Genomic DNA, 14,967 nt, shown 5'->3' with positions numbered 1-14,967 from the left:
AAATGGTGGGGAACTAAGGGTCTAATGAGGGTGAGGAACTTAACGTAATTAATATAAGTAGAGAAACTGTACTAGAGAAACTAATGGGACTAAAAGCCGACAAATCCCCTGGACCTGACAGCCTACATCCTAGGGTTCTAAAAGAGGTGGCTGCAGAGATAGTGGAGGCATTGGTTTTGATCTTCCAAAATTCCCTAGATTCTGGAACGGTCCCAGCAGATTGGAAGGTAGCAAATGTAACACCGCGATTCAAGAAAGAAGGGAGAGAGAAATCAGGGAATTACAGGCCAGTTAGCCTGACATCAGTCATCGGGAAAATGCTGGAATCCATTGTTAAGGAAGTGGTACAGTATCAGGGCACTTAGAAAATCATAATTAAGAGGGGGAAAATAGAGTATGAGAGTAAGATTTCAGGGAACATAAAAACTGACTGTAAAAGCTTTGATAGATATGTGAAGAGAAAAAGATTGGTGAAGTCAAGTGTAGGTCCCTTGCAGTCAGAATCAGGGAATTTATAATGGGGAACAAAGAAATGGCAGACCAATTAAATACATACTTTGGTTCTGTCTTCACAAAGGAGGACACAAATAACCTCCCAGTGATGTCGGGAAACATAGGGTCTAATGAAAGGGAGGAACTGATAGAAATCAGTATTTGTAGAGAAATGGTGTTAGAGAAATTGACGGGATTGAAGGCCGATAAATCCCCAGGGCCTGATAATCTATATCCTAGGATACTTAAGGAAGTGGCCCTAGAAATAATAGATGCATTACTGGTCATCTTCCAAAATTCGATAGACTCTGGAACAGTACCCATGGATTGGAGGGTAGCTAATGTTACCCCACTGTTCAAAAAAGGTGGTAGAGAGAAAATGGGGAATTACAGACCGGTAAGCCTGACATCGATAGTGGGGAAAATGCTACAGTCCATTATAAAAGATGTAATAGCAGAGCACTTGGAAAACAGTGACCGGATCGGACAAAGTCAACATGGATTTACAAAAGGTAAATCGTGGTTGACTAATCTACTGGAATTTTTTGAGGATGTAACTGGTAAAATAGATAAGGGAGAACCAGTGGATGTGGTGTATTTGGACTTTCAAAAGGCTTTCGATAAGGTCCCGCATAAGAGATTAGCGTGTAAAGTTAAGGCACATGGGATTGGGGGCAAGGTATTGACTTGGATAGAAAACTGGTTGGCAGGCAGAAAGCAAAGAGTTGGAATAAACGACTCTTTTTCCAAGTGGCAGGCAGTGACTAGTGGGGTACCGCAGGGATCGGTCCTTGGACCCCAGCTATTCACAATATATATATATGATCTGGACGAGGGAACTAGATGTAATATCTCCAAGTTTGCAGACGACACAAAGCTGGGTGGGCGTGTGTGCTGTGAGGAGGATGCCGAGAAACTCCAGTATGATTTGGACAGGTTGGGTGATTGGGCAGAAGCATGGCAGATGCAATATAACGTGGATAAATGCGAGGTTATCCACTTTGGTGTCAAAAACAAGAAGGCAGATTATTATCTGAATGGCAATAGGTTGGGAGAAGGAGAAGTGCAACGACACCTGGGCGTCCTTGTGCACCAGTCGCTGAAGGTAAGCATGCGGGTGCAGCAGGCGGTTAAGAAGGCAAATGGTATGTTGGCCTTCGTAGTGAGAGGTTTCGGGTACAGGAACAAGGATGTCTTGCTGCAGTTGTACAGGGCCTTGGTGAGACCACACCTTGAGTATTGTGTGCAGTTTTGGTCACCTTATCTGCGGAAGGATGTTCTTGACATGGAGGGAGTGCAGCGAAGATTCACCAGGCTAATACCTGGGATGGCAGGAATGACGTATGAGGAGAGATTGGGTCGATTGGGTTTGTACTCGCTGGAGTTTAGAAGAATGAGAAGGGATCTCATTGAAACTTATAAAATTCTAACAGGACTAGACAGACTAGATGCAGGAAGGATGTTCCCGATGGTCGGGGAGTCCAGAACCAGGGGTCACAGTCTAAGGATAAGGGGTAAGCCATTTAGGACAGAGATGAGGAGGAATTTCTTCACCCAGAGAGTGGTGAACCTGTGGAATTCTCTACCACAGAAGGCAGTAGAGGCCAATTCATTAAATATATTCAAGAAGGAGTTGGATATATTTCATAAGGCAAAAGGGATCAAGGGATATGGGGAGAAAGCAGGGACAGGGTACTGAATTTGGATGATCAGCCATGATCGCATTGAATGGCGGAGCAGGCTCGAGGGGCCAAATGGCCTACTCCTGCTCCTATCTTCTATGTTTCTATAACATGACTAGGCAGAGTCAACATGGTTTCATGAAAAGGAAATCGTGTTTGAAAATTTTACCGAGTGTAATGTATCCATGTTTGCTGATGATACAAAGCTAGGTGGGACAGTAAGCTATGAGGAGAACACAGAGTCTGCAAAGTGATATAGATAGACTGAGTGAGTGGGCAGTAAGGTGGCAGATGGAGTATAATGTAGGGAAATGTGAGGTTATTCACTTTGGTAGGAAGAATAGAAAAGCAAAATATTTTTTAAATGGTGAGAAACTTTTAAATGTTGGTGTTCAGAGAGATTTGGGTGTCCTTGTGCAAGAAACACAGAAAGCTAGCATGCAGGTACATCAAGCAATAAGGAAAGCAATTGGCATGTTGGCCTTTATTGCAAGGGGGTTGGAGTATAAGAGTGAGGAAGTCTTGCTACAATTATACAGGGCCTTGGTGAGACCACACCTGGAGTACTGGGCACAGTTTTGGTCTCCTTATCTAAGGAGGCAGTGCTACAAAGGTTCACTAGATTGATTCCTGGGATGAGAGAGCTGTCCTATGATGAGAGATCGTGTAGAATAGGCCTATACTCTCTGGAGCTTCGAAGGATGAGAGCTGATCTCATTGAAACATACAAGATTCTGAGGGGGATTGACAGGGTAGATGATGAGATTGTTTCCCCTGGCTGGAGTGTCTAGAACTTGGGGGCATAGTCTCAGGATAAGGGGTCGGCCATTTAAGACTGAGATGAGGAGGAATTTCTTCACTCAGAGGGTTGTGAATCTTTGGAATTCTCTGCCCCAGAGGGCTGTGAATGCTGAGTCTTTGAGTATATTCAAAGCTGAGATAGGTAGATTTTTGGACTATAGGGGAATCAAGGGATATGGAGATCGGGCGGGAAAGTGGAGTTGAGGTCAATGATCAGCCATGATCTTATTGAATGGCGAAGCAGGCTCGAGGGGCCATATGGCCTATTCCTGCTCCTATTTCTTATGTTCTTATGACTCCGCTCGTGGGTGTGAACCACCCCCACCTCCATGTAGCCGACTGCAACTTTTTTGTTGACCTGGAGCTTGGCCATCGGCACGGCAACCGCTGTCTGTGTTCTGCTCAGTGCGCCAGCGCATTTCCCGTCACGATGCGTCGGACCGGCTCAGCATTAAATTACTGGGCTTCGGCCAGTCGGGCAAGAGGAATAGTAGACCTCTGATTTCGGCTGCCGCTGAGACCGGGCTGGGTGGCTGTGTGAATGCGGGAGAGCGGTTGCACCTAGGTCAGTTTGGCGTTGCTCACCTGGGTTCAATTATAGTCCAGTATTGGTCCAGTAACATAAACCACTACGCTACCGTACCCCTGTTATCTGGCATCATGAGCAAACCCACGTGGACCAGCCAATTTTATGTCTAAATGTGTGCACAATGCCTGCAAACCATATGCTGATTTTTTTTTTTATCGACAGCTTTGTGGCAAAATCTTCTTATCTTCTTTCCATTTCTTTCCCCTCCTCCCAGACGTCTATTCCATGTATCGAGGTTGGCAGTTTCCAGTGTAACATGGTGGTCACTATGCGACCCATCCCCATAGACAAGCTTGATGCAACTGTTCAAATAACCCATCGCATGGAGGATGCCCATGGTGCACCTGTACACATTGGTCATCCAGGTAACTTTACCTTAAGGCTCTTATAAAGAATGCACAAGGGGGGTTGATTTTCCTGTTCTTGCTTCTGGGACCAGCACATAGGAACAGGAGGAGGCCATTCAGCCCCTTGAGCCTGTTCCGCCATTCAGTTAGATCCTGGCTGCTCTGTATCTTAACTCCATCTGCCTGACTTGACTCCATATTCCTTTAGACTCTTGGCTATCAAAGATCTCAGATTTAAAATTATTAATTGAGCGAGCATCTGCTGCTTTTTGTGGGAGAGAGTTCCACATTTCTACCACCCTTTGCGTTAAGAAGTGTTTCCTAACTTCTCTCCTGAATGGCCTGGCACTGATTTTAAGATTATGTCATCTTGTCCTAGAGTCCCCAACCAGCAGAAAAAGTTTCTCTCTAACTACCTTATCAATTCCTTTCAAAATCCTAAAAACCGCAATCGAATCACCCCTTCACCTTCTATATTCCAGGGAATACAAGCCTAGTTTATGTAATCGCTCCTCATAATCTAACCCCTTGAGCCCTGGTAACATTCTGGTGAACCTACGCTGCCCTCCCTCCAAGGCCAATATACCCTTTCTAAGGTGCGGTGCCCAGAACTGTACACAGTGCTCCAGATGTGGTCTAACCAGGGCTTTGTATAGCTGTAGCGAAACGTCCTCCCCTTTATATTCTAGCCCTCTAGTTGTAACGGCTAACATTCCATTCGCCTTTTGGATTAATTTTTGTCATAAAAACAGAAAATGCTGGACATACTCAGCTGGTCAGGCAGCATCTGTAGAGAGAGAAACAGGTTCATTTTTGTACCTGACCATCACATTTTAGTGATCTGTGCACATGAAATCCCTAAATCTCTTTGGTACTCCAGATGCGATCTAACCATAGAGTAAAATCGCGTGGAGATAATGGCACGCCCATAAAGGAGCCCTCCCCCCCTCTGTGGGACCTCTGTTTGATCATGAATTCTACCTCGCCCACGGTATCTGTTGTGTATGTAACCGTTCTACCTTTAAGAGAACTATTGTATGTAACCGTCCACCTTTAAGAGAACTATTTTAGGTGTTGCACTACTTTATTTTGGCTGCTGTATACTGTAATACCGGTGGTGACCACACCGGTATATAAGTGCTGTGTAATGAGTGATTGGGCAGATTCGCCCTGACCTTCGAATAGTAAAGTCCTGTTAAAGTTTACTCTTGTAGTCTGTGTATTAATTCGCTATACAACACACAGACTTTACAGTGGCGACGAGTTCGATCTTACCCTGCAGCAGCGATACATCCGAAGCAGTTAACAAGCGTCGAGAAGAGGCATCCGCCCTCGCCGTTCTGCTGCGAGAAGACTCGAGTCTGCAGAGCAAGGAAGAAGGAAGAATTCTGACACGAGGCCTTCCATCAGCAACAGGCAGTGATCGTCCCTTCTGTCACGGTAGTGAGTGAGCCGATCAGCCACGAGAAGCAAGTCAGCCACGTTGACTGTGAGTAGGGGGAAAAATAAAAAATAAACGGAGGATAAGGGCGGTGAACTCGACCACGGCCAGGGGAAAGGAGCCGGACAGAAGTCGGGGCCAGAGGCGCTGAGACTGGGGCAGCGTAGGGCACGGCAGCCGCGGTGCAGGGAACGCAGCCGGTGTGAGAGACCGGACTACAAGCGGGAACGCAGCGGGTAAAAGGCCGGGCATCTACCGAGGCCGCGAGGCGCTGTGACCGGGATCATAAGGCGCGGAGGCAATAAATAAATAAATAAACCGCGAGGGACTCGGCCGCAGCCGGGGGAGGAAAGGACCGGACTGCGGGAGGTCTGGGAGAGCCGAGCGAGCGGGAGAGACGGAGCCCGAGAGAGAGAGCGAGCGAGACCGTGCCGGCGAGCGGGAGAGACAGAGCCCGAGCGAGGGGGGAGCGGGGCCGAACGAGGTTCCGGCCAGCGGCTTACACCAGCTGCCGTGAAGGACCGGGAGCTGGTGCTGTCCGACGCCAACTGGTTGTCCCCAGCGCCGGTTGCCCCTGCCGAAAAAGGGAACGCGATCGGCTGTTCTCGTGCGCGCTTCAGAATAAACTGAAGCCGGCGCGCAGGCTGCAAACCCCGTAAACCAGCGGTCGTCGTCCGAGGGCAAAGCTTACCCCTCCCACCAGAGGAAGAAACGCGGGAAGCCGCCAGTTAGGCGGGGAAGAAGACAAGCGCGAAACCGCCATCTTGAAAGTGGGCGGGGAAGAAGATCAGCGCGGGAAACCGCCATTTTAGAAAAAAAAAAAGTTAAAGGAAAACTTCGTTGTTGTTTCTTAGAAAGATTGTGAAGATGCCTAAGCGTGGTAACATCAACGATTTCGATTCCGAGGTAGAAGATTGGGCCACGTATGTAGAACGCATCGAGATATATTGTGAGGCCAATAAAATAGAAGATGATGATAAAGCTATAACCTTACTAAACTCAATGGGGGCGAAGACATACGGGCTATTGAAGCATCTTCTATCACCGGCTAAACCGGCGGATCAGACGTTCGCTAATATTGTTGCTGTCCTGAAGGATCATTTGAACCCCACACCACTGATGTTGGCGGAACGATTCAAATTTTATGCGAGAACGCAACGGAAAGAGGAAAGCAACGCGGAATATTTGGTTGAACTACGTAGACTAGCGAAATACTGTCAGTTTGGGGAAAATCTGACAGAGGCATTGAGAGACAAGTTCATGTGCGGGTTGTCGAAGGAAGGAACACAAAAGCGACTGCTTGAAGAGAACGATCTTACACTTGATAAGGCTGTCCTTATTGCAGCATCGCACGAAGCCGCAGCGAGAGGCACGGCGGAAATGCAGCTGAAGGCAGCGGTACTCAGCGTGGATCAAATGACTTCGGGTACAACGAAATGTTATCGTTGTGGGAAGACAACACACGACCAGAACCAATGCTGGTTTAAAAACCAGGAATGTAGAAAATGTGGCAAGATTGGTCACATAGCTAAAGTATGCCGGTCAGGAAAGAAAACCAGCAACAAAAAAAAGTCACCGCAGGAAAAGCACAGCAAGGTACACAAGGTGACTGAGAAGAGTTCAGATGAACAGAATTCGGATTCAGACTCCAACAGCCAAGAACTGGATAGTCTGAGAATTCACAATGCGAGTAAGGAAGTTGACCTACAAATTATCTGGGTCACACTCAAAATAGCCGGAGTCCAAGTGAAAATGGAATTGGACACAGGATCAGCCCTAACAGTCATAAACCGAAAGGACTACAAGAGGCTATTCTCACATATTCCCTTGCGAGATACCAAGATTGTATTGCAGACATACACGGGGCAAAGAGTATACCCCATCGGAAAGATAAAAGTCAAGGTGAGAGACAAGGGCAAAGAACACCAAGGAATGGACTTATATGTACTGCCTGAGGGGGGTCCACCACTTCTGGGACGGGAGTGGATCAGGAAAATAAATATGGACTGGCACTTCCTAAAAACCATAAAGAGTGAGAACTCGGTGAAGATAATCAGCCCAGACTCTGGAACTGATGATGGTAAGACCAACCCATGTGCAAAAGACAAGGCTAAAATGGACTTGCAGACTAATGTTGGAAAAACGAAGGAGTGCATAAATGCTTATGCTTTAGAGGAGAACAAAGTTTCAGAACAGAATTCCACTGAGCAACAACAACATAGTTTGACAGAGAATTCTGAGTCTGTCCAGCCTACAGACATGCACACTTCTGAGGGACACCGGGCTCGAACTCAACTCCAATTCAAACTACAACAACAATTAGAACAAATGATTCACCGTCTTGAGCAAGAGATGAATGCAACGAAAAAGTTCTTTGATACAGAGTGGGAGAATCTGGAAAGACAACAGAAGCAGCTGATGGAGAAAATGGAGCAGGAGCACACAAACCGTCTGCGCGAGGAGGCCAAACGAATCAAAGCTGATTCGGGTTCTGAAGGGGCGTGCCCTAATCTGGTGGAGCAAGGTGTTCAGCAACCGAAGGCGCTTGTTAGCAGGTTGCAGGCAGAAAAGGCTGATTTGGTTGCCATGAATTCCGAGCTCCTACTGAAGTTGGGTGCAGCACCACCGAACGATTCATTTGTTGAAATTCGAATGGTGGAGGCTGCAGATGATGGAGAATTAGAAGCAGCAAAGGGACCCCAGTGCAAGGTTACCAACAGCCCTGTAGCCTATCCGTCAAAAACACAGGATGACGATACTGGGAAACGTCTGATGTCAGAAGGGTTAACGGTCAGTCAACTCCTTCATATGCTGAGGGACAAGACTCTGAAATGGGAAAAACTTGAACACGAGCTTCAATCTTCAAAGGAAAGGGTTTCGGAGCTCTCAAAAGTTATTGAAATAGCTGAGGTGACAACACAGACTGAGAAGACTGCAGCAGAGCAGCCCGTGGATGCCAAAAGTACGCTGACTCACGTCAATGTAGAACAACAGAAGGCTGAAACAGCTGCTCCAGTAGAGGGATTGAATAGTCCGATCAATCAATCTCCGAATGAAGTTGAAGTATTGAAATCACAAATGAGGTCATTAGTAAAAGACTTGCAGAAAGCCCAGAAAAAGCTGGATGAAGCTGAACACATGAAGAAGTCTCTTCAGGAAAAATGTCTGGATTTGGAACAAAAGCTGGCTAACGTCCAGCTGGGTATGGAGGAAATAGAAGACCCTCTCGCTGGCCTAGCTCAGGACGACACCGAATATTACCATGACCTGTTGGACGACACCGAATATTACGATGACCTGTTCTGCCCAGCTTGTGATGAAAACTCCCAAAGTGCAGAAACCATGAAGAATCACAAAAAGTCTAAGGAACACCGGGAGATGGTGGCGCTACTACGGAAAAAGGAGGAAGAGAAGGAGGAAATGTGCATGCAGCTGGCAGCTGACAGTGGAGCCCAGAGAGTCTTCAAGAAGCAGAAAAGGAAAAGTCGAAGCAGAAGATGACCATCTGAACCATTATCACCTGCCAGATCACACACGTGGTCCCTCCGAACGGAGCCAAATCAGTTCGGAAGTAGAAAAACTTTCCAAGGTACTCAAGCTTTTAGAAGTCAGCAATGCTGGTTCAGAAGTGACGGAAGTTCAAGCTGTTAAGTCCATTGAAGGACTATTGGATGAGTCACTCCAGCAACGTGAACCGACTACACCACAGGGAACTGTTACAACACCGAGGCGTTGTCCGGACCGAGTCAGGAAGCACAGGAGACGCCTCCACAGAGACTGAATCTGTGAACTGTTTCCGCAGAGACTGAATCTGTGAACTGTTTTCCCGCAGAGACTGAATCTGTGAACTGTTTTCCGCAGAGACTACATCTGTGAACTGTTTTACATGAAGTTGGATATATGTTATGTTTAATGGGGAATAAGTATGTTGTAAGCTAAAAAGGGAGGATTGTTGTGTATGTAACCGTTCTACCTTTAAGAGAACTATTGTATGTAACCGTCCACCTTTAAGAGAACTATTTTAGGTGTTGCACTACTTTATTTTGGCTGCTGTATACTGTAATACCGGTGGTGACCACACCGGTATATAAGTGCTGTGTAATGAGTGATTGGGCAGATTCGCCCTGACCTTCGAATAGTAAAGTCCTGTTAAAGTTTACTCTTGTAGTCTGTGTATTAATTCGCTATACAACACACAGACTTTACAGTATCTCCTGAGGAAAGGGTTTGCAGAGTCCCCGCAATAGATCACATTTTGAGGTTGTCCTACCAGTCGCAGAGTGAGAAGGTAAAAGCTAAGCAAGGTCCATGAAGGGGGAAGAACCAATATTTGTATTCCTCCTGGGCATTGTTGTTTTGGCGGATTTTAAATGTTTTTCCAATAAGCCACCAGCGTAGGAATTAAAACAAGTTCACTTTTGCCACCCTCAGGATCAATCGGAATTGAAGACTTGTCCAACCCAGATTTCGGGGACGCAGTTGAAGCACATCCTGGTGACACCCCAGTCTTCTGGGCATGCGGAGTCACTGGAGCAGAGGCTGTTCGCAGTTGCAGTAAGATACAGTGATAGCAGACTCGAGCAGTTGTGTAAAGTAATCCTAAACTACTAAAGTTCCAATTTTACTTAAAAAATGTAACACTTGATCGATGCTCACTTATTGGACTTTTCTTTCTTCTATTTTCTCTGTTCATTTTAATTTAAATTTTTACCCTTTTTTCGCCAAATTTATAAAGAGAATGGGGGAGCCTGACGCAGATGATTTTAATGTCCCTCAGTGGAGGGCTTGATAGATTACGTGCTTACATGCAAGAGATCGTACGTAATACATCAGGGACCCTCATCGATGGGGCAGTAACATACACATATTTTGTAAATATCAATATGAAATTGATTCCACCCTTCCCTTTTAAATTATTAAATTAAATAGCTCTTAACTGGTCCAATTCCTCTTACTTTCAGAATCCCCTCTGGCTTTCACCCACGCTCCTGGCTGCATGTTCATTACTGACCTGAGGAGTGAGCGGGGGGTGACCAGTGACTGCACTGCGGATGCAGAAACCCCACGCGTTTTCTGCATTTCTCAGAACCCGCCCCACTATAGCGTTGCCTCGGTCACCGCAGTTGAGAAAATCAAGGCGCTGGATACTCTGATTCAGCAAGATCCAGGTAAGAAAAGAATGCGAATCACAACACTAAACGATAGTGGGGTTCAGAGTTAAAATGCACTTAAGCAACACTTAAGTAACAGGAAATGGTGTGGAATTAGCGTGGGGGCTGGGCGATGAGGGGGGCAGGAATTTCCGCCTTCCGATTTCTGTAGCTATCTGGCTTCATTGATAGATTCCAACCCCCCCCACTCCCCATTATTTTAATGGCAGTGTGGGTCAGAGAGGTCATGACCCCTTCCCCCTCTCCTCAATCATTTTTAGATTGGCCAACTTGCCGTTGGAGGACCACCTTTACTGCAGTCCCAGGAACCTCTGTCACCCGCCTTCGGTCCCCAGGTTTGGCCTGGTGAGTCTGTGCAGTTTCCCGGCTTGGCCTTTGGACCAAGTAATTCCCCAGTTCCCAGCTCGGTCCCCTGCCTGCCAAGATGGCGCAATCTCGAGTTCGACTCAAAGGATCGAATGGCCTACTCCTGCTCCTATTTCTTATGCTCTTGTGTTCTTATGATTCCGCATCTGCCCCCCTTCCCTAGACTTGCTGAGGACATTTGCACTTCACAACAGTCCTGGCTGAGATGGGCTAACGCAATCGGGCTGAAACCAGGACCTTCCTAATCCATACAACAACAACAACTTGCACTTATATAGCACCTTTAACATAATAAAACGTTCGAAGGAGCATTATCAAACTAAATTTAATACCGAGCCACATTAAGAGATATTAGGACAGGTGACCAAAAGTTTGGTCAAAGAGGTAGGTTTTAAAGAGCGCCTTAAAGGAGGAGGGTAGAGAGGCGGAGAGGTTTAGGGAGGGAATTCCAGAGCTTGGGGCCCAGGCAGCTGAAAGCACGGCCACCAATGGTGGAGCGATGAAAATCGGGGATGCTGAAGAGGCCAGAATTGGAGGAGCGCAGAGCTCTCGGAGCGTTGTAGGGCCGGAGGAGGTTGCAGAGGTAGGCTGTGGCTTTCCCCGCTGGGTCAACAGGGGGGCTTGGCAGAGAGTCTTTAATAGAAAGCCTATCGCCACAAGAAGTGCCTGTGACACAAGATTCTTGTCTGCAACTAATTTACCATAAGTGAGACCAAGATGACTCCTTATCCTACTGTTAGTAACGCTGAATGGTTTGTGTGTGGTTTCCATTGTCCCCCAAACCGGGACCCAAAATAAACCCCATTACTGTGAACAACCTGTATGGTGCTCGCCCATTATCAACCTGCAATAGCAATTGGGTCTTGTTCCGATTGCTATTTTATTCAGAACTTGTACAATTGGACTGAACGTCTTAGAACGCAATTGAACCGGTTGGAATTAAGTCTTAATGAAACGTGTTTCTGTCCCGGACAGGCGACCGAGGTATCAAGCATTTGTTGACCGAAGAGCAGCTGCTGAAAGCCTCCCTCTCGCTGTCACACGCAAAATCTGTGCTCATAACCACTGGATTTCCAACCCACTTCAATCACCAGCCCCCAGAGGAGACGGATGGTCCTCCAGGAGCTATTGCCATGGCAGCTATGTTGCAGGCCCTGAAGAAAAGGGTCGTCATAGTAACAGATCAAAGAGCCTTAGAGATGTACAAGAAGATTATTGAAGAAGCTGTTGAGCAAGGTGGGGGGTTTTTTTCATTTAAAAAATGCGGCTTGATCTGGCAGCAAGTGAAGATTAATGGTTCGCCGTGGGTTTTACCACAACCAATTCCTTTTGAATGAAAGTTTCCTTTTCTTTATTAATCCCTCCATTGGGCCCAGCTCATCTAACTGTAAAGAAGCCATACTGGCAAACGCACCGAATGGTCTCAGCTAGTGACTGTGCTCCACACCCCGCCCCCCCCCCCCACACCCCACCGACCAGCTTTCTCCCACCATCTCTCCTAAAGACACTGAGTTATGGCAGGGTACAGTTCCACAGAGAGCATGCGGAACCTCCGATGCTTTACCCGTTCTTCATGCACAAGCCTGTGACTGAGAATAGTGGCAGGCCAGTCAATCTATGAGGGACGTTGTAGACCGTCCCCATCACGGGACGTCCACACACTTAGTAGCAGAGCTGACTGGACAGTAATAAGGTGAGGGAAGGATCCCAGCCTGAGTACTGGGGACTGATGTAGCACTCACCGTGCAGCTGAGATAGTCTAACTCAACTCAGCATAGTTGGAGTTGGGGGGTGCAGGGAAGAAGCCCGGGACTTTCTTGGCTTTTGTGGCTATGTACACAGGCGCCCTTATCAAGCCCAATGGGTAATAACCGACCAAAGTTGCCCAATGGATGTGAGGTTTGAGTGGTAGACAGCCTTGAGGCTTGAAATCATGACCTCCTTGAACTGTTTGATTCCCAATTTCCCCATCCATTCTCCCCCCCCCCCAACCCACCCCTCCAGAAAATGAGATGATTTTCCATTACTGTTAACCGGAAGAACTGATTTTTTTTATTCGTTCATGGGATGTGGGTGTCGCTGGCAAGGCCAGCATTTATTGCCCAACCCTTAGTTGCTCCTGAGAAGGTGGTGGTGCCCTGCCTTCTTGAACCGCTGCAGCCCGTGTGGTGAAGGTACTCCCACAGTGCTGTTAGGGAGGGAGTTCCAGGATTTTGACCCAGCGACGATGAAGGAATGGCGATATATTTCCAAGCCAGAATGGTGTGTGACTTGGAGAGGAACTTGGAGGTGGTGGTGTTCCCATGCGCCTGCTGCCCTTGTCCTTCTAGGTGGTAGAGGTCATGGGTTTGGGAGGTGCTGCCGAAGAAGCCTTGGCGAGTTGCTGCAGTGCATCTTGTAGATGGTACACACTGCAGCCACGGTGCACCGGTGGTGGAGGGAGTGAATGTTTAAGGTGGTGGATGGGGTGCCGATCAAGCGGGCTGCTTTGTCCTGGATGGTGTCGAGCTTCTTGAGTGTTTTGGAGCTGCACTCATCCAGGATTAACAGGTCATGCTTAATTAATTCGCCTCAATTCCTAGAAATGCACAGCCAGTTAGCATCCGCAAGAGAAAGATAGGTCCAACTCCAACAGAATTGTCACCATCATGATAAAATCCTTTTATCATTGATGGCACTGAACATTGGAAGCATGCCAAGACAGAACATGCTAGAAATGCACAGGGGACAGTGGCAACATCTAGAATATCTGGAATGGAACAGTTCATCAGTTATGATTAATGTATCTCTTTCTCTTGCAGATCCTGATTGGCCACCTGCGCATTTTCAATATTTGCAACTTCTCTTTACTTCAAGACTCTCTCCTTTATTTGTCCATAGGAGTGATGAAAACCCCTGTCCCTGTTGTTAGCTTCCAGGATGATGGTGAGGCTTCATCCCTGATGTTCCTGTGTCATGATGGGAAGCCCCAGTTTCCAAGGTAAACCTTAACTGTAAAGCGTGGGTTGGAGAGACAGTGGGACATTGTCCATCAGTAAAACTAGGAGTCACTCTACAATGGTTCATTGTCCACCACTAAAACTAGGGGTCATTCTACAATGGAACATTCGCCACCAGTAAAATGAGGGGTCACTCTACAATGGGACATCATCAGAAAAACTAAGGGTCACTCTACATTGGGACATCATCAGTAAAATGAGGGGTCATTCTACAATGGGTCATCAGTAAAACTAAGGGTCATTCTACATTGGGACATCGTCCATCAGTAAAACTAGGGGTCACTCCCTCAGTACTGCACTGAGGTGCCAGCCTGGATTGTGCGCTGAAGTCACTGGGCTTGAATTAAGGGCAGAAATAAATAAAAATGGTAGTTCTGTGGATCATAAGTTGTGGAAAGGGAAATCGTGTTTGACAAATTTACTAGAGTTCTTTGAGGATGTAACGAGCAGGGTGGATAAAGGGGAACCAGTGGATGTGGTGTATTTGGATTTCCAGAAGGCATTCGATAAGGTGCCACATAAAAGGTTACTGCACAAGGTAAGAACTCATGGGGTTAGGGGTAATATATTAGCATGGATAGAGGATTGGCTAACTAACAGAAAACAGAGAGTCGGAATAAATGGGTAATTTTCAGGTTGGCAAACTGTAACTAGTGGGGTGTCACAGGGATCAGTGCTGGAGCCTCAACTATTTACAATCTATATTAATGACTTGGCAAAAATTGCTGACGATACAAAGATAGGTGGGAAAGCAAGTTGTGAGGAGTACACAGAATCTGCAAAGGGATATAGATAGACTAAGTGAGTGGGCAATAAGGTGGCAGGTGGAGTATAATGTAGGGAAATGTGAGGTTATCCACTTTGGTAGGAAGAATAAAAAAGCAAAATATTATTTAAATGGAGAGAGACTACATAATGCTGCGGTACAGAGGGATCTGGGTGTCCTTGTACATGAAACACAAAAAGTTAGCATGCAGGTACAGCAAGTAATTAGAAAGGCAAATGGAATATTGGCCTTTATTGCCAGGGGGATGGAGTATAAAAGTAAGGAAGTCTTGCTACAATTGTACTGGGCGTTG

At 46.7% G+C, this 14,967-nt stretch overlaps 1 protein-coding gene across 6 annotated transcripts in view; it reads left to right on the top strand.

Annotated features, from left to right (window-relative positions):
* The window catches only part of LOC147109047 (D-glutamate cyclase, mitochondrial-like), a 103,173-nt gene that overhangs the window by 63,396 nt on the left and 24,810 nt on the right, over positions 1-14,967 (top strand). For 5 of the 6 annotated variants that reach the window (XM_086002610.1, XM_086002612.1, XM_086002611.1 and 2 more), the window contains 5 exons: positions 3,779-3,929; positions 9,784-9,906; positions 10,314-10,520; positions 11,865-12,125; positions 13,770-13,869. In XM_086002610.1, coding sequence (XP_085858736.1) covers positions 3,779-3,929; positions 9,784-9,906; positions 10,314-10,520; positions 11,865-12,125; positions 13,770-13,869 — 842 coding nt within the window. The remainder of the gene's footprint in view (positions 1-3,778; positions 3,930-9,783; positions 9,907-10,313; positions 10,521-11,864; positions 12,126-13,769; positions 13,870-14,967) is intronic. The other variant, XM_086002613.1, reaches the window with a different exon arrangement.

The sequence above is a fragment of the Somniosus microcephalus genome, chromosome 12 (genome assembly GCF_052327205.1).
Source record: "Somniosus microcephalus isolate GS21.2 chromosome 12, FLI_Smic_1.0, whole genome shotgun sequence".
Classification (NCBI taxonomy): domain Eukaryota; kingdom Metazoa; phylum Chordata; class Chondrichthyes; order Squaliformes; family Somniosidae; genus Somniosus; species Somniosus microcephalus.
The sequence above is the reverse complement of the archived record's forward strand: the minus strand, read 5'-3'. Positions and strand labels throughout refer to the sequence as shown.